Source organism: Lepisma saccharinum, chromosome 22, assembly GCF_977018435.1.
Source record: "Lepisma saccharinum chromosome 22, izLepSacc3.1, whole genome shotgun sequence".
Classification (NCBI taxonomy): domain Eukaryota; kingdom Metazoa; phylum Arthropoda; class Insecta; order Zygentoma; family Lepismatidae; genus Lepisma; species Lepisma saccharinum.
This window is the reverse complement of record NC_139250.1, coordinates 25,793,463-25,816,242: the sequence shown is the minus strand read 5'-3', so window position 1 is coordinate 25,816,242 and position 22,780 is coordinate 25,793,463. Positions and strand designations below refer to the sequence as shown.

The 22,780-nt window shown below is 38.4% G+C and overlaps 1 protein-coding gene across 1 annotated transcript in view; it reads right to left on the bottom strand.

Annotated features, from left to right (window-relative positions):
- LOC146004785 (dipeptidase 1-like) overlaps positions 1-22,780 on the bottom strand; it is a 299,723-nt gene that overhangs the window by 66,609 nt on the left and 210,334 nt on the right. The window contains exon 4 of the mRNA XM_083143808.1: positions 4,493-4,649. Within this exon, the coding sequence (XP_082999934.1) occupies positions 4,493-4,649 (157 nt within the window). The remainder of the gene's footprint in view (positions 1-4,492; positions 4,650-22,780) is intronic.

The following is a 22,780-nucleotide window of genomic DNA, read 5'->3' as shown; positions in this document are numbered from 1 at the left end:
ATGCTACCATTCATCCCTGTGCTACTTCTTAACGCTGAAGTTGCAGTACTTCTTCCATAAATCCCAGTTGATTAGAGAGGTTTAAAGAAGAGGAGCCAGGATTCCTTTAGTAGCTGGGAAGTGGAACTCTGAACTCTTTCTTCAGCAGCAAGAAACGCAGTGGCCGTTTGCGAAGATGGTGGGAGGAAAGAAGCGCGGAGTGGGGCGGGGAGATTGGGGGTGGGAGGCAGCGAAGGATGATTAATGCTTTCTGCTGCTGACAGCTTCGATAGGCCAGCATACATAGGTATTTTGTTTCTCCAAGTTTCTTTCGTTTCAAAGAAAACGATTTACAGAAGATTCGTAGGCAAAAGTCAGTTTGTTGAAACGATTCCGGATGGGAAATAAATGCATGTTAAATAATTCATTTCATTCTGTTGTATTCTGTACTTAGACTTAATTCAAGGAATGCGTGTTACTTTTCTTTTTTCTTCAACTATAATATCTAAGAAACTAAACGTTAAAATATACAAAACAGTAATTTTTACCTGTAGTATTAGCTATATGTATGCAAAACTTGGTCCATTACATTAATAGAGGAATATAAATTAAGAGTATTTAAAAATAAGATCCTTAGGAAAATATTTGGACCTAAAAGGGATAAGGAGACAGGTGAGTGGAGAAGGTTACATAATTTAGAAGGACATAATTTGTATTCATGACCAGGTATTATTAAAATGATTAAATCAAGAAGACTTATGTGGGCAGGTCATGTGGCACGAATGGAAGAGGAGAAGTTAGTTTACAGGATTCTTGTTGGGAAACCTGATGGTAAGAGACCTATAGGAAAGCCAAGAGGAAGATGGAGGATTAACGTTGAGATGGACCTAAAGGAAATCGGAAAGGATAGAAAAGATTTGATCGATCTTGCCCAGGACAGCGACAGATGGAAGGCTTGTGTTGCTGCAGCTATAAGTTTGTTACTCGTTGTTCTGTACTCACGTAACTACAACGCAGGTATCCAGAGCCCTTTATACGCATTGTTGGTGCTTTTTGCATCAAAAGCCAGTTGAAATATTCCATCTCTGTCTCTCACAACACACACATAAATTAACATTTTCCTGGATAAAAAGACAGAACAACTCTTTGTCGAAACTAGAAGATTTCTCGAAGGCGTACTTGCTGCCTCAAGGTAAACGTCCAACACAGTTGCATTTACTGTTTCGACGACCTTGAAACAATTACAAGGTAATCAAGGAGTCTCAAGTCATTTATAATTAACTACTATTATTTACTTATGTTGTACAGTTTCGTGTTATTGCTTTGACGATACACTGATCACTCATTGTACTTTGCATGAGGTTGCATCAATTCAACTTACAACTATTGTTTCTCCTCCATTCCAAGCTCAACAGTAACTTATTTCTAGGTCGACTACAACGCTCCAAATAAATGCAGCAATACATCCAAAATACTGAAAACTCCGCGCGCAATAAAGCATATAGATGTTCTAAATTTAGAATACAAAAGCCTAGATTCCTTACCTTAGAGTATTCCACAAATATCCTTTCACCTTAGCATTCAGAGAATGCACATAATTGCCAAATATTGATCTTCCTACACGTTGCAAATTTCCATGTTAACAATGTAAGTGTCCTAGAGTAACTCTAAGAGTAACTAATGATAACATTATTTCAATGTTAAAAAAACGTTACAGCCACTAAATTTAGAAAAATGTAACTGTTACTTCGGAACACTGAATTTCGTAATTAATTGTTGTTAGAAGAGTGACAAAGTCCTTATAGAGAAAGAAAGTACTATTTTATTATAAGCTGTGTAACATTAGTGCCCAGTGTTTCTTCTAACCTTAGCCGTATGGTGATGTTGCTTGCTATTTTGCCCACTATAATTAGTATTTTCAAAGGCGCCCGCAGCGAGGGGCCGGGAGGGGGGCGCTTTCCCCCCCAGAAATTTGTGGAAAGAGTTAATGTAATTTAAATGGTGAAATTTTAGCGATATTTTTTAACAAAAAGTATTGTGTTTTTGTGACTTACAGGCCTTATGTTACAGCAACAATTATTTATATTATTATTATTGAAGTAGGATGTTACATTTAGACAGCACGCCTGATATCTAACTATAAAAAACAGATATTTGTCCTAATTGAATTAATATGTCAAGTATACAGTTAGGGGAAGTGGGGGGAAAATGGGCACGTGGGGAATATGGGTACACGTAAGGTTTTTACGTCACAGCACCAGCTGTGTGTGGTGAAAAAAAGTCTACTGCAAGTTGGCAACATCAGTGGAGACCAAGTTGTCGTCTGTGTTGGTTGTCACGTCGCAGCTGAAGACAAGGAAGATTGTGTGCCTGTTGAAAGGTAAGTGCTGTTCCAAATTATAGTAAAAAATGCACGTGATATTATTTTAGAGTAGTTGGAGTTAAGATCTGAGCAGAGCATAACGTAAAATAGCGGGAAACTGACATAGCAACAACGAAACTACAACAAAGGAGCATGCAATGCAAATGGCATCACGCGGTGTCCCGCGTTGTGAATGCAGTAGTACAAACTTACGTAAAATGTTGCAAGTTGTGAAAATATGAGCACAGCAAGTCGGGGTAAAATGGGCATAGGAATTCTGATAAGGGGAAGATGGGCATTTCAAAAACAAATAATTCAGAGACGTAGAATATATTTCCAAACCTCAGAACACTCATTACGCTATAAAGAAAAACTGCATCCTATGATATGTTGCTGCTTATAGTATAGATTCTGTGTGAATCGTTTGAATTGAAAACTTTAAAAAAACTGTGGACTGCTAACGGAAGTGTATCGAAATGCCATCTCGCTCGCGGTGGGCACGTTCGTATCAAGCCTACATATGTAGTTATTCTTTGCTGATTCTTATCCTAGTGACCTCCTGGGATAGATATTTTCTTGCCCTTGCTAAGAGTTGTGTTACATTCATCCACGTATCGTGTCCCTTGGTTTTGTATGATATTCATTGTTTCATTCTTGCATTCCAGATGCCACGAACGTACAGACGGACGTCCAATAGGCAAACCTGCTCAGGATCTCAGAGGTGTGAATCTACAGTTTCTGGATCGCTCAATGACGCGGCTTCTCCTACATCTTCAAATGCAGTCAGATCAAAGTGTGCAAACACGCTGCACGCACAAGATATTCACCTCGGAAACTTGTGCACACATGTCACCAATTCCTGTTCTTTACAAGCAACCTGTGACCCGGAGAAGGCAAGAGAAGCAAGGGAGCTTACCTCATCAGAAACTATTTCTGCAGTCAAAAAGAAACGTCTCCCTCATGTGTCTGCACGATCTAGGGAAAGTTCAGGTACTATTCCATCTACAGTTGCATCTAGCGGTGAAGAGCGCAAGTGCCGTATATCCAAGGGTTGCTTTAATTGAGACAATGAAGGTGAAGAGTGGATACGTTGTGAACACTGTTCCGTGTGATATCATAATAATTGCGTTGGCATAGAGGAGGAGGAAGTACATTTTATCTGCCCTGCTTGTCGTGGGTGAAGAACTATTTGAGACATGCAAGTTAATTTTATGATATATACCGTATTGAAGAATCATTAAGTGTTATATTGTGACTTGCCTTTAGTGTATATTTTGTAATATTTACTTTCAAACTCATCATGCTCATATTCCCCAATAGTGTGCTCATATTACCCCCACCGCTCGGGGTAAAATGGGTTTTGTAGTAGTTTTGTTTTTCTATTGTTTCTCATTTGCATGAAGAGAGTTTCGCTCATGTGTACTACTATGTATTGCGGAAAGACTGTAGTAAATTTTGCAATACGCAATTTTTCTGTATTTCAATACATCTCTGAAATATTATAAATTTTGTCTTAAGGTGGTCATATTCCCCCCACTTCCCCTATGCATATATGTATGGATATGCAGAATATGAAAATTATAAATGTATGTAACATTTTACAAAATATACAGAAAGTAATAGTAGTAGTAATAATAATAATAGCAATAATAATAGCACTACTACTACTACTACTAACTACTATTACTAATAATAATAATAAAGTTTCTTTGCCTCTGCCCGCCTTGAAAGAAAAATCCTGCGGGTGCCCTGTGAATATTTTCTTGTAACATATGAAATATTTACTTCTATATTCAAATATTGTAAGTTGGAGGTTATCAAAATACTTTTTTAAAAATAATTCGAACAAGAGAATATCAGTACAGATTGTCAAATACAAATCAGTGGCTACTATATCCCACGTAATATACGCTATATATCATCTGGGATCATAAAACCGAAGTAACATATTTCTTTATAAAACATTTCATTATTCATAAAATCCATGTTGAACATACCAAGCTTGTATTATTGTATTTTAAAGTTCTCTCCTGTATAGAAAGCACAACCAGGCCTTCGGGCACTATTTATAATTGTGTTGCAATGACATTAGTGCCATCTGGTGTTAACTGTTAAAATCGACAGGATTCGCAACTTGCTATATAAACTCACCTGTGCTCCGACCATTCCCTTCCTCAGCCGAGGCAAATCCGTGTGTGACCAGTTGCTTTTGGACCAAGGCTCCTCCTTCCTGAGATCGGCAGAGAAATTAAAGTTGAGGATCTGGTTGTGGACGAATTTACGAATATTCCATGGCAGATCGTTGTGTCTGAAATATAAAAGGAAATGAATTAGTGGAGACATTATCACAAGAATATGTGGTTACTCTCTTCAAGTTTTTTTTTAATCAAGAAGCGTCGTCATGAAGTAATTAAAATCCATAGGGTATTACTGATAGTGTAGGGGATTTACTCCCGTTTCATCGCATCTCGAAAAGTGGGCGTGGTTTGTCCCGATCCAACGCTTCCGAAAATAAAGAAATGAACATTCACAGAATGTATATAAAAAATTGTGCCACACGTACAAATAAAACTAACAACCGTTGTTACATACAGAAATATGTAAAAAGAAGTAAATAGACAACTGAGCATTTCATAAACAAATAATAAGCAAATAATAAGCAAATAAATAAATAAATGAACAGTAGGTAGAGTCCAATTACTTTCGGAACATCTCCAGCAGACTGAGCGAGTCTGTCTAGCGAGCCTAGTGGGTGTGTAGAGCCTGGCAAAGGGCTTAGCGATAGGTTCTGGGTTGAGATGACGTCAGCGGCTCGCTTGGTTGATTGGCTGCTTCAAGAGTCGTGACTCGTTCCGAAGCTTCAAATGCATAACAGCCAAAGATGCTGCGAAAAAATCTTCCTCTACACAATAAATATAAAAATGTTTTTGCTATCCGGATAGTAATTTCGACCCTACTGTACGATGACGTGGAATACGCCTAGAAGTTGCAATGCAACCTAACCTAACCAAAACTGAAGTTCCTCCATTTTCCAGTCAAAGAACCTGGAAAGAAAACATACTCATAGTGCTATTGTTATTACCGGAAGAATCACACACATATATACACATGCGCGCGCGCAAAATATATATGTACATAGGCCATGGCATTATGAAGATTTACTTAATTGCAGAATCTAGCAAAACACGACACCACACAGCGAACATCTGCATACAACTGACGATTCTGGCCCATGGATCGGGAACACCTTACCCGGAAAAACCGCTTTCGTTAACCGGAGCGATGGATCGGGACAAACCACGCCCACTTTTCGAGAAGCGTAGGATCGGGAAGCGATGGAACGGTAAGACAACGTGTAGGGTAACGTTGGTGCCTTGTAATCAAGAGGCCCCTGGCTCGATACCCGATGGACGCACATAGTGGTTCGACTTCGGATTCAACTTCCAACTTTAGATACAGCCCTGATTAGTATATCCATGTATAACGTGATCAAAACATAAACTAATAACAATGTGATTACAGCTATTGTCTGGTCTGAAGGCGGACGTGCTTTATTCTGGAATGGGAAGTGGGGAACGGAGAATACTTCGCAGACAACAGCCATGGCGCCGAAAGTTACGACGTCGCGGGAGGAGGTGCTCCATGCACCTCGTTCCACAAGCTGCTGTGTTTCTCTGGATTGGTCGTTTCCCCGCTCCCCATTTCCCTTTCCAGCATGTAGGCCGCCCGCCGTAAGACAAGACAAGAACTATAACTAACTATAACTAATATTATCCACACGTAACGAATTTGCCACTCAATTACAAAGCATACGCAGCACTGTAAAGGATACACCTTTGCAATTTCACAAGGCTGTACCAAAAAACAGTAATGGAGAATGTACTTGCATGCAAACAAGCTTAAGATGTTTCAGTTTATGTGTCTCTTGCCAAGGTGTATCCTGTATGAATTTCATTCTTGTTTTAAGTGTTTCAAGAGAAGACAATGGTGAAAACGTCGATGACCACCATGACAACGCTGCAAGCGACGAACTCTCTGATTAAGATATGTCTTTGTGGTGTGTTACCTACAGGTGTGAATTACGATAGTCACAATCTGATTCAGTTTGTGAACAGAACGAGACACTTGAAAACAATAGCCTGCCTGATGAGACGGCAAATAATAAACAATGTTGTCATACCTTACATACCAAAAACCTTTGCCAAATCCCATCCATTCGCATACGAAATATTGAAATTATCCGCCGTGCTTCTAATATGGCGCCGTTACCTACCGTGTCAATGATCTGGAGAAAACTTAACATGTTGTAATTGATATTACTAGTGTTATAAGAAAGATATATATATAAAACACCAAGAGTAGTACAATATACCCGGTTCACAATCCTCTTTTGGGGCTCGAATCATCATGTGGGGCTCGTAGTGTTGCCAACTCACCCCACGAAAATTTCACCAACTGATATTTTGAGGGCACAGAGTTGGCAACACTGTGGGCCCTTACTGTAGCCTTTCACGGTGTATGTTAACCTCACAAGCAGTGTTGCCAACTCGGGCGAGGCGTAGCCTTTCACGGTGTATGTTAACCTCACCAGCAGTGTTTCCAACTCGGCGTAGCCTTTCACGGTGTATAATTTTTTAACTTTTTTTTTTGTGTGTGAGTGTGCATGTGTTCGGGGCGAGGCGTAGCCTTTTACGGTGTATGTTAACCCCACTAGCCTCAGCGTACATGAGAGTTCTGAATTTTTTTTTGAGGCTCGAATCATTATTTGAGGCTCACAGAGTTGGCAACACTGTGGGCCCTTACTGTAGCCTTTTATGAGGGGGCCTATTGCCCCCTGTTTACATTGCCGTAGATCCTTTGACAGTGCTGTTAACCTACTGGGTTTTTTCACTGTAAACTTTTATCAAAGGGCCTGAGAAGTCCATGTATTTTTTTATGTCTGGCAATACTGCTGGGGGCCTAGTGTTGGCAACACTGTGGGCTCTTACTGTAGCCTTTTATGAGGGGGCCTATTGTTTTTTTTTTTACATTTGGCAACTCTATTGGATGTTTTTTTTTTTGAGGCTTGGATTTTGCCAACCCATCCGAAGAAAATTCTACTATATGATCTTTCACTGGCTAAGCTAACCTACAAATAGGAATTGGCAACACCGACGAGGCTCGAATTATTATTTGAGGCTCGAATCATCATTTGATGCTCGAATCATCATTTGAGGCTTGAAATTAATATTTGATGCTTGTCGGTATTGTCAACCCACTTCACAAAAATTCCACTATATGATTTTTCACTGGCTAAGCTAACCTACAAATAGGAATTGGCAACACTGACTTATAAACCCACTGGGTCCTCTTGGCATGTTTTTTCATGATGTGTTGCTAGGCTATTGGGCATTTTGGCGTATACAATGTATATATTTTGAGGAGGGGGGGGTTATGGTTTTTTTTATGCTGTACGAATACTGGGAGCTTGACAGTGACAACTAACAGAGTAGGTAAACCTACATCCAGGAACTGGCAACACTAGTTTCTGACAGTGAATTTGAAATAAAATATTAAACAAAATACATGAGTAAGTACTGTGGGTACAAATAGTACCAGTGTTGTGCCCCGAACTCCAACTGGGCAACTGGGGGAAATAATTGTACAACAATTTGTACCTAATTGTACAATACTTGTACCTAATTGTACAACATACATATACACAGACATAAAAGAGAGAGCCTTCTTGCAACTTACTTCATGTACAATTTATATGATTTTACAACTGTGAAAAGAAAGCATATGTGTTCTGTATGCACATATTTATTCTTATTTTTCGAAGTTGAATGCAAGCACATGTTTTTACGTTCTCGTAATACTAACCTTCCTCCACTGATTTTAAATTGCTTCTATTCGCTTTCAACGTTTCGGTAAACGTTCTTATACGTTCTTAAACGTTTCAACGTTTATATAAGAACGATAAAAAAACGTACTGTGATACTCATCTTCACGATTAGTCAAACGTAGTATTCATTCGCTGTACATATTTTCCGTCCTTAAATTCTAATAGTAACAAAAACCTTCCATCTCTCATTTTATATTTAATTCTGTGCAAATCACATGCCTGGAAGCTTGGGTGTATCACCCTTACTGTTTATTCAGATTTTGACCTTAACTATTGATCATGCATTTTTTTATTGCATATTTCCCATATCAACACAAAATATATATTTTTTTCTTGGATTAATTTTAACAATAATAATAAAAATTAGAGAAAAAGTAGAGAGAGAGAAAGAGAGAGAGAGAGTTCTCCTCCGTAGCTGAGCGAGTTACGGCGTTCACTCGTCTTGAGATTGTTCGCTGCGAGACGGCATAGGTTCGAATCCAACTCTGGTCGGAATTTATTCGGCCTACATATAGGGCCGGTAGCAACCCACCATCGTGAGAAAATTGGGGGAGCTATGAGTGACTAGTGTAAGCTAGTTTCAGATATCTTCTATAACAGTTGAGGGTTCGTCGTGCTGACCAAGATCACCTCGTTGCCAGTTAAAGATAACTCTAGGCAGGATTCCCCATCCAAATTTTTGTTTCGTGTTCATGGCAATAGTGGTGCCCAATGCTGCAACTTTTTCTCCCAAAGAAACATCTCTGCGCATGACCCTCCTGAAAGCGGCATGCTCCAATTTCTTGTCTGTTTCGTGACGTGCATCTAAATTCGTATGTGTGTTGTAAGCAATATCGTGATCTTTGCATGCCGCATCCAACGGATTCACACCCTTGTCTCCTCTCTCCAATCTTTTCTCGAGTTTAGTACCCGGTTCGCAGTATTGGTAGCCAGGTAAATGCATCTCGAAAGGTAACTTGTTGATAATATCGTTCACGAGTCCCTTTCCTTCGGCAACATTCCAGAATCTCGGAGGCAACGTGTTGATAATTTTGATCAGGTAGCCGATACCTTTGTCGTCGTTCACGATGAAGTTGGAAAGTTTGCCAACATTGTAATTGGAGAGTGATGTTACCCCTACAGATTTTACTTCACAATAGAGGTTGTTGACACTCATCGAGACACACGCCCCAGAAGACGACTGGTGGATGGATAGTTGTGTATGCCAGCCACCAGTTGGGCCTGCGATCAGTTTAGTTGTTTTAAATTGTGAGTGTGTGTGTGTGAATTGAAACACTACAATTTCTTACCAAGTAGTAATATATCGACGTCTTGTAATCAGTGTGTCCTATTCCGAGTTCCAGTCAGGTCGCATAATCAATATTTCAGATTCCATTTTAAACATATCCCGAGTCGTGATTAGCCTATGTGTGCAAAAAGTGATATTAAAACAAACTCTTGACCTCAATAATACAAGTTGTGTATTTTCTTTCAGCTGTGGTTCCCTCTTTTTTTCGCGAGAAATAACAAATTAACCTAATCATTAACTCAACAAATAAAAAATGCATCTCTAAATTAATTAATAAAAACTGTTATTACACCCAAACCTCTATTTTATCGTAAATGTAAATAAAATATCATCTCACGTAGTAAAAACAATATGAAAATTGTTCTAGTAAACAATATATAATTGTCAAACACATACATGAATACATTATGTTACAGATTCCACCGATGTAGTTTCCGGTGAAATAATTATAATGAAATTACTTTCCGGTTCTCGTCGGTGAAACCTTTGATCGCACACCGGACACGTTTCAATGTTATTGTGAGATTGAAGTTCATCGCTGGATAATAAGAGCATTTGGTTTCGATTCGCGTAAGAAACTACCAATGGCCTCAACCTCTTCAACTATCTTTTCAAAAAAAATGTTTGATTACGTCTGGTCCTCGGTAAACATTCGGTTCATCTATCCTATCCTGTCGCACAACAACAATATCCGAAACTCGAGGCTTCGTGCAGTGTTGTGGAAGAAAGTTCGGAGATGAAGAATATACATGACTTGATTTATTTATTTCTTCTCTTGTTTTTTCTGAAAGCATATGCGAGTCTTATTCAAAAACTGGAATAATTGTACCTTTCGAATTGAATTTATGAAGAGGTGGAGGGAGGACCAATATGGACAGGTTAGAAACAAGTGATGTTATGATGATAGCCGTCGCCATTTCAGAGTGGCAAATATTTAACATTAATTGTTGAATTTTATTTTAGGCTAGGCATATTGACTTCGTCAATTTTATCAAAACAACCATTATTCATCCTCATCGTTGCCATTAGCCAAAATAGCCTCGTTTCTTTTTTTTCCCAATTTTCGTAGTGATCTCCGTTCGCACTTGGCTTTTGTAGATTAACAAAAATCATCTGAAGTTTGAACACGTCATACCGGTGCAAGCTGTTTTTGTGATTGTTCTCCTCGATTATTTAAAGTGTCTAATTTTCGCATATTCAAATACACACAAGTAGAGGGGGTTCATGCCACATTAGTGATTTTAAATTGTATTCTCGAAGCCATGCACACATTTCCTAACATTGTTGCCTTGTAGTCGATGAGTTGTGCAGGTACAGCTGTGAAGTTGTTAATAAGACCCAACACAGACAAGTCACCCAACATTGCTTTTCGACATAAATTTTTAACTAGAAAATTGTTATGATTACAGTACACCCATATTAGTATACAATAACATGGTGCCATTTTTTCTGTTTCTGTTGCCAACAAAAGCAAATCTACAGACCACAGGTTCGAGAAATAAGACATTAACTATATTTTGCATACATGTAGGTACGCCCCGCGAGGTGTGTTATTGGAAGACTCAATACATGTGAGCAGTGGAGTAAATTTTTTTCTTTTATTTTGATGTCCATGCATTTATCTGAACCCCCTTGTCCAACCAAAACAAAAGCTCCGGTCCCATCTGGAGACTGCAAAAACTGATATGTATGTTTATTCAGAAAAACCATCCATGGATAATACCGTTGCGTCCTCCATGTGTATTTTTTTTGTTGGCTGAACGCGAAGATGCCCGAGACTGCTTTCGAAATTGCTTTCAGCCTCGCATCACGATACACCCGTTTTCTACAATTCTATTAGCCTACTATTATTATCTAAAACTATTTCATCACACACAATCACAAAAAATAAAAAAAAATAACATTTCTCTCCTTCACTCGCTTTTAGCTATCGTCCAGTGTCCTTCTAGATAGCAGGTGAATCATGACTAGCAAAAATATTGAAATCGAAATTTAAATTATCCGTTATAACCCCTCCTCCTCTTTTTTTTCTCTCCCACTTCTTTACATGCACGCTCGATGACATTGAAATAAGCAAAAACACACCGCTATGCTTAAAAAAAACAAAAACAACCATTGTACAACTCTATAGGTCGAGGTTCATAAGCCTCGTACATCTCATGCGAGGGACTGCATATCTTGTTTACAGTTTATAGTGGCATCATATTCCTTCACTCGGGAGACTTGCAAGACAGCTCATTACTAGATCTGTTTTGTCCATATGACAATGCTTGCTATCAGTAATAAAATTTTTATGCTGTTTAACCTAACAGCTGAGGGGCCGGGGCATTCCACATTTACCTTTGCTAGTGCAATAAATATCAATATTTTTAAGTTATGCAATAATTTTTGACATTATATTCATGTCCATTTCCAAAACTAGATTTATATACACAAACAACTCGCTCTTGCAATATATTATCTATTGTGAAAAATTCTCGCATGTTCGCAAAAAACAGGAAATACACGTCATAGCTTCCGTGAATCGAGCGCAAGGTTAGTGGAGCACGCAAAATACCGTATGCCAAGAATTAAATATTCCAAAATGCAGGCATCATGCACAAATAAAATAATCGGGTTGAATTTACAGTCTAAAACCACCATGTTCTGGCAGCAAGTATCAAAAACATGTGGTTAGAAGATTTTGATAGGGGGTGAGTGAAATAGTTGTTGCAAGTTACCTTTTAAACCCAGTACATGTGTAGGAATATATTGCATATAAGCTGTCTCACTCTCTCCATATGTGTGTCAGGTGGTCGTGTCGATCGTTAGTTGTATGTCACAGCTTAACCGTACTAGGTAATATTTTTACATGAGGTAAGTTGGCATACTCTGCGAGGGTATATGTTTCAAGCTTCTAGCTGTAGAAGATTAGCTTTAGCCTAATTGCAAAATATAAGTTTGGCTCGTCGAAAGCAACTCAAACAGTGTTGCCAGCTGTAGGTTAATTTTCCCCGTTATACAATTGCAAGAGGTGAGTTGCTTATACCCTATCTGGAAAATGTGTCCATGGCTTATGTCGTAGGTTAATTTTAGTTTGCAATAGATCTTGTGTGTTGGCCCTTACAAGTGATATAGCTGCCTTTCTGCCTTTGAGTCACCTGTAAGGCTATATGTGAGTGGACAAGTGAGGTTAGTTTAGTTTACAATAGATCGACCTGTCATGCTATGTACTACTTTCTGCTTTTTGAATTACCTGTAAAACTATATGTGGGTGGGTGAGTGAGGTTAGTTTAGTTCACAATAGATCACACTTTGAATTTGCTCACACTCTCTCTGTCTGTGTGTCAGGTGGTCGTGTCGATCGCTAGTTGTATGTTACAGTTTAACCCGAACTAGGTAATATTAACTGTACTTCAAAAAAAATAAAAATTGTGTGTATCTCATGTCGAACTAGAAATAAAAAAAAATCAAACATTAAGCATTCATGCAGATTAATTAAGCCATAAGTTCAAAATTTTGGCCCCCCACACAAATCGCATTACATACATACATACATACATGTGGAAAAACAGAAGTATGCATGTTTTTTTTTCGCCCCCGTGGCATTATGAAAGTAAATGTTGCGTGCATACGGAAATAACACAGAAAAAAAAAGCGAATAGAAGCAATTTAAAATCAGTGGAGGAAGGTTAGTATTACGAGAACGTAAAAACATGTGCTTGCATTCAACTTCGAAAAATAAGAATAAATATGTGCATACAGAACACATATGCTTTCTTTTCACAGTTGTAAAATCATATAAATTGTACATGAAGTAAGTTGCAAGAAGGCTCTCTCTTTTATGTCTGTGTATATGTATGTTGTACAATTAGGTACAAGTATTGTACAATTAGGTACAAATTGTTGTACAATTATTTCCCCCAGTTGCCCAGTTGGAGTTGGGGGCACAACACTGGTACTATTTGTACCCACAGTACTTACTCATGTATTTTGTTTAATATTTTATTTCAAATTCACTGTCAGAAACTAGTGTTGCCAGTTCCTGGATGTAGGTTTACCTACTCTGTTAGTTGTCACTGTCAAGCTCCCAGTATTCGTACAGCATAAAAAAAACCATAACCCCCCCCTCCTCAAAATATATACATTGTATACGCCAAAATGCCCAATAGCCTAGCAACACATCATGAAAAAACATGCCAAGAGGACCCAGTGGGTTTATAAGTCAGTGTTGCCAATTCCTATTTGTAGGTTAGCTTAGCCAGTGAAAAATCATATAGTGGAATTTTTGTGAAGTGGGTTGACAATACCGACAAGCATCAAATATTAATTTCAAGCCTCAAATGATGATTCGAGCATCAAATGATGATTCGAGCCTCAAATAATAATTCGAGCCTCGTCGGTGTTGCCAATTCCTATTTGTAGGTTAGCTTAGCCAGTGAAAGATCATATAGTAGAATTTTCTTCGGATGGGTTGGCAAAATCCAAGCCTCAAAAAAAAAAACATCCAATAGAGTTGCCAAATGTAAAAAAAAAAACAATAGGCCCCCTCATAAAAAGCTACAGTAAGAGCCCACAGTGTTGCCAACACTAGGCCCCCAGCAGTATTGCCAGACATAAAAAAATACATGGACTTCTCAGGCCCTTTGATGAAAGTTTACAGTGAAAAAACCCAGTAGGTTAACAGCACTGTCAAAGGATCTACGGCAATGTAAACAGGGGGCAATAGGCCCCCTCATAAAAGGCTACAGTAAGGGCCCACAGTGTTGCCAACTCTGTGAGCCTCAAATAATGATTCGAGCCTCAAAAAAAAATTCAGAACTCTCATGTACGCTGAGGCTAGTGGGGTTAACATACACCGTAAAAGGCTACGCCTCGCCCCGAACACATGCACACTCACACACAAAAAAAAAGTTAAACAATTATACACCGTGAAAGGCTACGCCGAGTTGGAAACACTGCTGGTGAGGTTAACATACACCGTGAAAGGCTACGCCTCGCCCGAGTTGGCAACACTGCTTGTGAGGTTAACATACACCGTGAAAGACTACAGTAAGGGCCCACAGTGTTGCCAACTCTGTGCCCTCAAAATATCAGTTGGTGAAATTTTCGTGGGGTGAGTTGGCAACACTGCGAGCCCCACATGATGATTCGAGCCCCAAAAGAGGATTGTGAACCGGGTATATTGTACTACTACCAAGCTATTGTAAATTAGTTCTTTAATTAGTGAAAACTTGAATTTATCCGCCATTTTTCAATATGGCGGACTTAGTGGCAGGGTGATCGCCTGGGACTTTATGTTATTGCGTATTAATGCTATAAGGAAGCTTTGCACCAAATTTCAGCTTATTATCAATTATAGTTCCCTTATTTCATGAAAACTTTCATTGTCCGCCATTTTTCAATATGGCGGCCTTAGGGTATGAGTGATCGCAGGTGACTTTCAGTATGTTATTATAAATGTTACTAACATGTTATACACCAAATTTCAGACTGTTATGAATTAGTTCCTTTATTTCGAAAAAAATCGTCTAAAGTGACTGGATTATGTAAGAAAGAAGCACGTTTCGTTGTTTAGAAATTGTTCTATGAGATTTGACGCTTGTAATAACTTTTCTTGGGGTTAAACTGTTTGTCTGCTTCGATATAATCTTGTTTCCCACAATCCCTTCTGTTGCTGTGTTCCAAGAACAGATGGCAGCACCATTCCTTGGATATTTGCAAAAATACCTGAAATAATACGTACATTGTTTACCATGTTATTTAAGCTATTTGTTTGGTTATAACAAAGGAAATAATACTAATTATGATTGTTGTAAGGGTGTTCTTTATTTGTATCTCCGGAGCAACGTATTTTCATAAACCACGTGGTTTGAAGTTTAGAAATAACAGTGATAAAGGAAATGTACAAAAGCGTGGATTAAAATGGGCTCAAAAAGATCCAAAGGTGGTAATACGAAGTACTGACAGTACTCGCAGTGTGTATAACAATGCAATGTGTATCACAAAACATTATACATAACGTGAGTTTATCTGTTTCATTTTTTCAACTAATGAGTCCATTAATTTGGCCAATACTGTGTATAACGGAAAATGCTCAAGCAGTGAGTCAAGAGATTTTCACGATTTAATTCTTGCATTATATTTTACATAATCCAGCCTGCTTTTTTCCCACAAATCCTTCCATATCGGATGGATATTTTCGAGTCCTCTATAACGTTTGGCATACAAAGTCTTTTCTCATTTGTATGGAAATCAATCCGTTGTTTGTAACACTATTTAAACCACCTTTCATTCCGCATACCATTCCTGACCTCCTGGGGATTTAGTCCACAGCTCTTGATTTCACGGGGTTGCTGATTTTGAACGTGGCTTTATATGAATTCATTCCAAGTACCACGCATACAACATTCACGCCCACGCTTCTGTTCGATCAAAACGTGCTTTGACCATTAATATGTGTTAGATGTACGGGAAAGTCGAAACGGAACAAAAGAAAATATTCCAGTTGAAATAGAATTTCGTCATTAGCGCTACCGGTTAAACTATATATAGAAGTGGAAAATACAGGGCACCTGAAAATTTTCACCTGGCGACTGAATTTTAAAATCGCTGTATGTTTCTTAATGTTTCGACTTTTCTTACGGAAATTTTCATTATGTGTTTTAAAAAATAACGTGTAAAGTATGTGTTTCTTAATGTTTGTGTATTTCCTGTATCAGAATAATAAACATGAGTGATCATAAAGTTTTGAAATTTTTGAACTGTTGCTAGCCGAATTTTAAAAGCTGCAGCTATGGCAGAGACGTCCATCTAATAGTAGAGTGTATTACATGGCTATTCATGTTATTACCAGTTGAGGCTTCTTTAGGAAGGTCACTCCAGTGCAAGAATTAATTACTTTTAATTCAGTCTTGTATTAATTAATAAATTAAGTATTGTAAGATTACATTTCGTAGCTAATCTTAGTAAGATTTATGACTTCATTGACTCGCATTTAAAAAATCTGGCTCCTTGGCTTCTAGTACAGGGTGTACTAAAAGTAATAACACGAACGGAAAGAGTGAAAAGTACACAATAGCAGAAGCAAAAAATTCTCAGTAAACATGGGGTCGCAAAGGAACAATTTGCGAGACAATTGCGAATGTATGGTTATGATCTGCCACTGACTTGATTGTTTGTACACGTCTTTTGTGACATAATTGCTAATGTATGGTTATGATCTGCCACTAACTTGATTGTTTGTACATGCCTTTTGTGACATAATTGCTAATGTATGGTTACGATCCTCCACTGACTTGATTGTTTGTACACGTCTTTTGTGACATAATTGCTAATGTATTGTTACGATCCGTCACTGACTTGATTGTTTGTACACGTCTTTTGTGACATAATTGCTAATGTATGGTTACGATCCGCCACTGACTTGATTGTTTGTACACGTCTTTTGTGACATAATTGCTAATGTAAGGTTACGATCTGCCACTGACTTGATTGTTTGTACACGTCTTTTGTGACATAATTGCTAATGTAAGGTTACGATCTGCCACTGACTTGATTGTTTGTACACGTCTTTTGTGACATAATTGCTAATGTAAGGTTACGATCTGCCACTGACTTGATTGTTTTTACACGTCTTTTGTGACATAATTGCTAATGTATGGTTACGATACGTCACTGACTTGATTGTTTGTATACGTCTTTTGTGACATAATTGCTAATGTATGGTTACGATCCGTCACTGACTTGATTGTTTGTACACGTCTCTTGTGACATAATTGCTAATGTATGGTTACGATCTGCCACTGACTTGATTGTTTGTACACATCGTATTATGCTTGTCTCCTTTTGCACTCCGAGGTTGTTTTTTTTTTTGCTTAAAACTGAACCCTGCTGAAAAGGGGCGTTTAAACAAACCATACGTCATTTACAGGACGGAAGACATAAGAGGCACGTCCCTTGTAGACTGACAAGCGCACGATGTGTGCAAACAATCAAGTCAGAAGAGGATCGAAACCACCTTTTTGCTTCTACTATCTTGTACTTTTCAACGTTTCGGTGTGCGCTATCACTTCTGGTGTATACCGTATACATCTGTGTGCGCGCCTGTGTGGATGGATATTTAGTGTTGATGTGAAGCTACAACAACTCGCGACAAACAGATTTATTTGGTAAACATTGGAATCGTTTATGATCAAGTGGTTATTAAACAGTCTATCTGTAGTAGTACTCTGATGCCACTGAAGAGGCAATGTGAAACGAGTTTTGTGGCTATAGTTTTCAATCAGATTGTGAGCTGAACAGCTCTGTTTAGAGTTTGCTAAGAACGTTGTCGAAGAAATGGTTGCTTTGAACAGTTGATTCAATCAATGTATAACCAGAAAAATACTGTTTTGAAAGTTTGCAATTAACATTCAATACAGACAACAAATGAAGTTAATTTGTTCTACAATATTGATCGTTGGTAATAAAACCATCAGAGAAGAAAACAGCTCTTTTCTGTTTGGAAACTGAGGCGCCATTTTAAACTGTTTCCTCTTTGAGGAGTTGGGAAGTACACCTTACTTTTTTATACGTATATATCTTATGAATAAGTTGTATTCTGCAACTGCATGAATAAGATGCGAGAGAGTAGATCCAAGGAAGATGATGAAATTTTTAGCAAGGAAGGAAATGGAGTATAGAAGTCCTCTTCAATACTATATGAACGTAGAGATGCAACGAACTTTGAGATCCTGGATGCGGGGGGTGTCTTCGAAGGAGATCGTATCGGTGCAGTGAATTGTGGCTGCAGGTATATCCAGGACTATGGAAACGCATTCTTCTTCAGTCGCTTGTCCTCTCGAGCGTTGGCACAAAAGGTGGAGCCAGTTTTTTCAAAGACGGAGTGAAAATGGCGAAGGGCTGGGGAAAAGGCTTACGAGATGCGGAATTGGTTCCGATCGATCTTGTGTTGCGAACGTATATTGAGAAAACCTCTCCTTCCCCCCCACATATACGCCCTCAGACCTTTCGGAAGTGTGAATGGAGAAATTACAAAGTATAAGGCCCTGGGGACTTCCCCAGAAAGAAACTTTTCTTTTTCTTCTTTTAAGGTTGGTTCCCCTGACTGGGAAAACAAGTTACTAACGGCAGTGAAACAACCAGGGCAAATCCCTAAGTCAGACATGTTGATACCTCTTAATAAAAAAGGAATTATATAATCACTGTATAACATTTCGAAGAAGTGTGATGCGAAAGGGTGAGTCAAAAATATGGGTGCAGTCCACTAGTGAAAGTGTACGCTCGTGGTATGTGAAAGGTGCCACGAGCGCACAACATCCAATGCTGCGTTGCCACATTTATGATTGTGTAATGGTTAGGTTAGGTTAGCTTCGACTATGTCTCTGAGGTCTGCTGGTGTATCCCTCCTTCTGCATCATCTTACGAGGCCAAATTCTTTATGAGATAGTGAGGTTATTTAAATGGAATAGGGTGTTATGAATATAGCCATTCACATAATATATGATACATTATATGTCAACTTATAGGGACCCAGCCGGGGTCCCTTGAAAGGCAAAAACAGTTGACACAACGTGGCAACATCGCCATGGATTTTGGGCGCTCGTGGTATACATTTTTAACCACATCCGCACGCAGCCTTTTGTTTGTGCACTCCCGGCCTAGGGCCAAAGATATGGCTACACATTTGAAGTAAATGTAGTGTGTTAGAGGGAAATACTAAATGGCGTATTAAACTTGAAACTTCATTTTTTCATTTCAGATATGAGTCATGCCCTCAAACTTATGTTATTAGCCAAGATGGGGCTTAACATGCAGCAGCAAGTTACAGTTGCAGCGTGGGTAATTGCATTACAGAATGCACATTAAGCGCCATCTGGCTAATGACGTAAGTTTGGGGGCGTGACTCATATCTGAAATGAAAAATGAAGTTTCAAGTTTAATATACTATTCACCATTTTACAATGTACAATAACACACTACATTTACTTCAAATGCGTAGCCATATTTCTGAATCACCCTGTATACTTGAGTGTTGCATTCGTTCAGTAGTACAACATTCGAAGAATGCATCCAGAATATATAAATTAAATAGTAATGGTTGTTTATTAAATTGTGAAATGTCGAAAGCAGTATTTTAGAATACATTGCGAGTAAAATAACAATCACCAAGCTCTCTCTAAGCTCTTACAGCTTAATTCCAACACATATCTGCAACACATTGCATATTTACAGATAAAAATAAATAAACGTAAGAATTATCTGATTTGACTGTTGTAGATTCATGTATGTATTTATTTAAACATGGTAAACGTTAGAAGAATGGATTACAATTTTTGGTGCGTCGGCACATGTGGCCATTTTGCACCGTTCAAAATGTACGAGGAAAATTCTTTCTATCAAAGAAACCTTGAGAAACTTTAAAATTTCATTAAAAAGATAAGGATAGACCAAAAACTTCTTCAGCAATAGTACAGATCACTTTGCAAGAAAATGAGTAGAGGTAAATTACGCTGTAGTATTTCTTCCACACGGTTCCACCTCTATTATTTTTGCATCCTACAGGCAGCCAGTCTTTTCTAACTTCTTGTACCACTTCTATAGGTACTTCTGTTTGATATTGTACCGTTACAACTAACACATTAGCGAATTCTAAGGCGCAGAACGCCTTTTTTTATGGATTCATTTTGTGTTTTGAGTGCACTTGATGAACAGGAAAGCTTATCGTGACTGGACCTACAGTTTGAAGTAAGATCCGAACTATGTACCTCCACCGCCCAACTGGAAGACCCCTACAAAACGCTTTATGCTCACCAGTGCACGCCAAATTTGCGTTAACTGTGTTATACTGCCACCTAGCGGCGTTATTAAGAGTGCAAGCTTGGAGAGATTCTTTATGTACTGCAATGCACCTTTTTGCTGTATGTGTTATAGTTCTTGTATTATAAATGTTTGAAATTATGAATCACCCTGTATATGTATAATTTCTTCCATTATAAAATATTGATGTTGTAAAAGTGTAGCTTGAATGAGACTAAACACTTTGTTCAAGCAAAATATAATTTTCCTGTATCCTAAAGTCAAGATAATTCGCTTCTCTTTTTTGTACCACGTTGCCTAGTAAGCATGTTCCATCCTCATTAATTCAGATGCATTATAGGGTGCCTATAGCTGACAATAAAATACAATTTGTGCAACTAGGCCTCGCAGATCGTAAAGGCATAATGAGCGTTCTTCCGTCCGTTTAGTAATGGAGAGGGAAAAATGGGGAAACCGACTCCAAAAAATCAGGAATCAATTTGCTTGGGCAGCGTGGTAAGCGATCTGTGTGATGTGGTCAAGTGGCTCGTCAGAGGGTGGAAACCTCAGGCCGGCCACCCTCCTCATCTCCCCCCCCCCCCCTCGAATCACCATCATCTGCGATTGGAAACCCGCAACGAATTAATCTCTCCTCCCCCCAGTTACTTAGTCAGATGATGTACGTACAAGGGATTGACTGGTTACAGCAATTGACCTCTCGTTAGTTGGAGGACTCAAACCTTCTCTACATACAAAGTTGCTTGAAAATTCAACCAGCAACCATTATTTTAGAGAAACAATGAGCACAGTATCCATATCTTGAACCAAGCTCTCTGCATCCTGCCTATATCTGGCTTTAATTACAATCCAGTGGACGAAAAACAACAATCAAAAAGAGATGAATAGCTTTACAGTCAATTCAATAATGTGAATACCGTTGTCTATGTCTACCTAAAAAGTTGAAAACGGAATTGGGAATTGAATTGGTCTTACGGTTCGTAAACTCCATCTTCTCCATGGAAAATTAAGAAAAACTGACTGACAAGCTGAATACAGGGTGTTTCAAAATGATTTGAACAAAATGAAGACGTTGCATGAGCAATACAACATAATCACCTATCAAATATGCCGTGAAATACATTTGAACACATCCTTAAGATTTTTTGGAACGGTCTCAGTAGTTCCATATTTTGTCGCAAGGTGTCAGGCTGACCAGTTGTAAAATGGCTGCCGTAACTTGCGAAACATTGTTGAACATGTTGACTACGTAGCTTATGCCACAGCTGACAGTGTAGACTTTCCCTATCAGCTCGATGGAGCTCAATGCCAGTTTCATCCTAATGTAAGGGAGTTCCTTAACGAGAGATTGTCACATCACATCGATGGAATGGGCGTGCAAGCTACCGTATTGACTTGTGCAGAGTAACGAAGGGTGCTCAAATTGAGCATTTGTGAGTTAACTTCACGATAACCATTGGTATTTAAACTTGGACAGTTACATTACATATGTGCGAAATTGCATCTTATTTTGACCATTTATGAATAAAATATAACAAGTTGAAATCGTTGAAATCATTTTGAAGCAGGGTATATGGATCCATTCAATATTAAAATCATCAGAGACGCACCATTATTTCTGGCTTCATAAAGATCAGATCAGAATAGTTACACTTTGTAATAAAAGTAAGAAATGTTTATTGCAATAAAAAGAGGAAATGGCTGTATATTACAGGTTATATAAAAATCGATCATATTCATGCTAAGAGGTGATAGATTGCATGAGATTTTTTGTTCGCATGTGATCTGGACCATTAATTGTTCCCGTCATTTCCCTGTTTCTGGGCGGCTCTGAGGCCCATCTACCAGGTGGCCAGGTGATGGTCGAGACCAAGAGTATGTGGAGCTCTACCTCCACATCACCCTTAAGCCATCATGGCATGTGTGCGCAAACTTTTACAGTGACATGACATTTACGAGCTTCCATAATACGTATGATATCAACATTTTATAGAGCAGAAATTAGAAATACATATACAGGGTGATTCATAATTCCCTTCTAGGTTTCGAGTATTTACAGTACAAGAACTATTACACATACAGAAAAAAGGTGCATATCAGTACATAAAGAATCTGTCCAAATTTGTACTTGTTATAGGCCACATCATTTAATTGTATATTTAGCCGCTAGGTGGCAGTGTAACGTAGTTAATGCAAATATGGTGTGCACTGGTGAGCACAAAGCGTTCTGTAGAATCCTCCCCTATGGTATAGAAGTAAGGTATATGTACCTTATCTTATAAAAAGTCAGATATTTTTTCTCACTCAGCAAAGTGAATTTTCCAAAGGATTCAATGCCTTCTCATGGAAGACAAATACTGCCTTCTCTGTATGAAGCATTTTAATAGCTACATTATTCACCTCACCCACAGAACTGAGAAAAGAAACATCGTCACGAATAACTTGAAGAGAATCAGAATATGAAGCCACA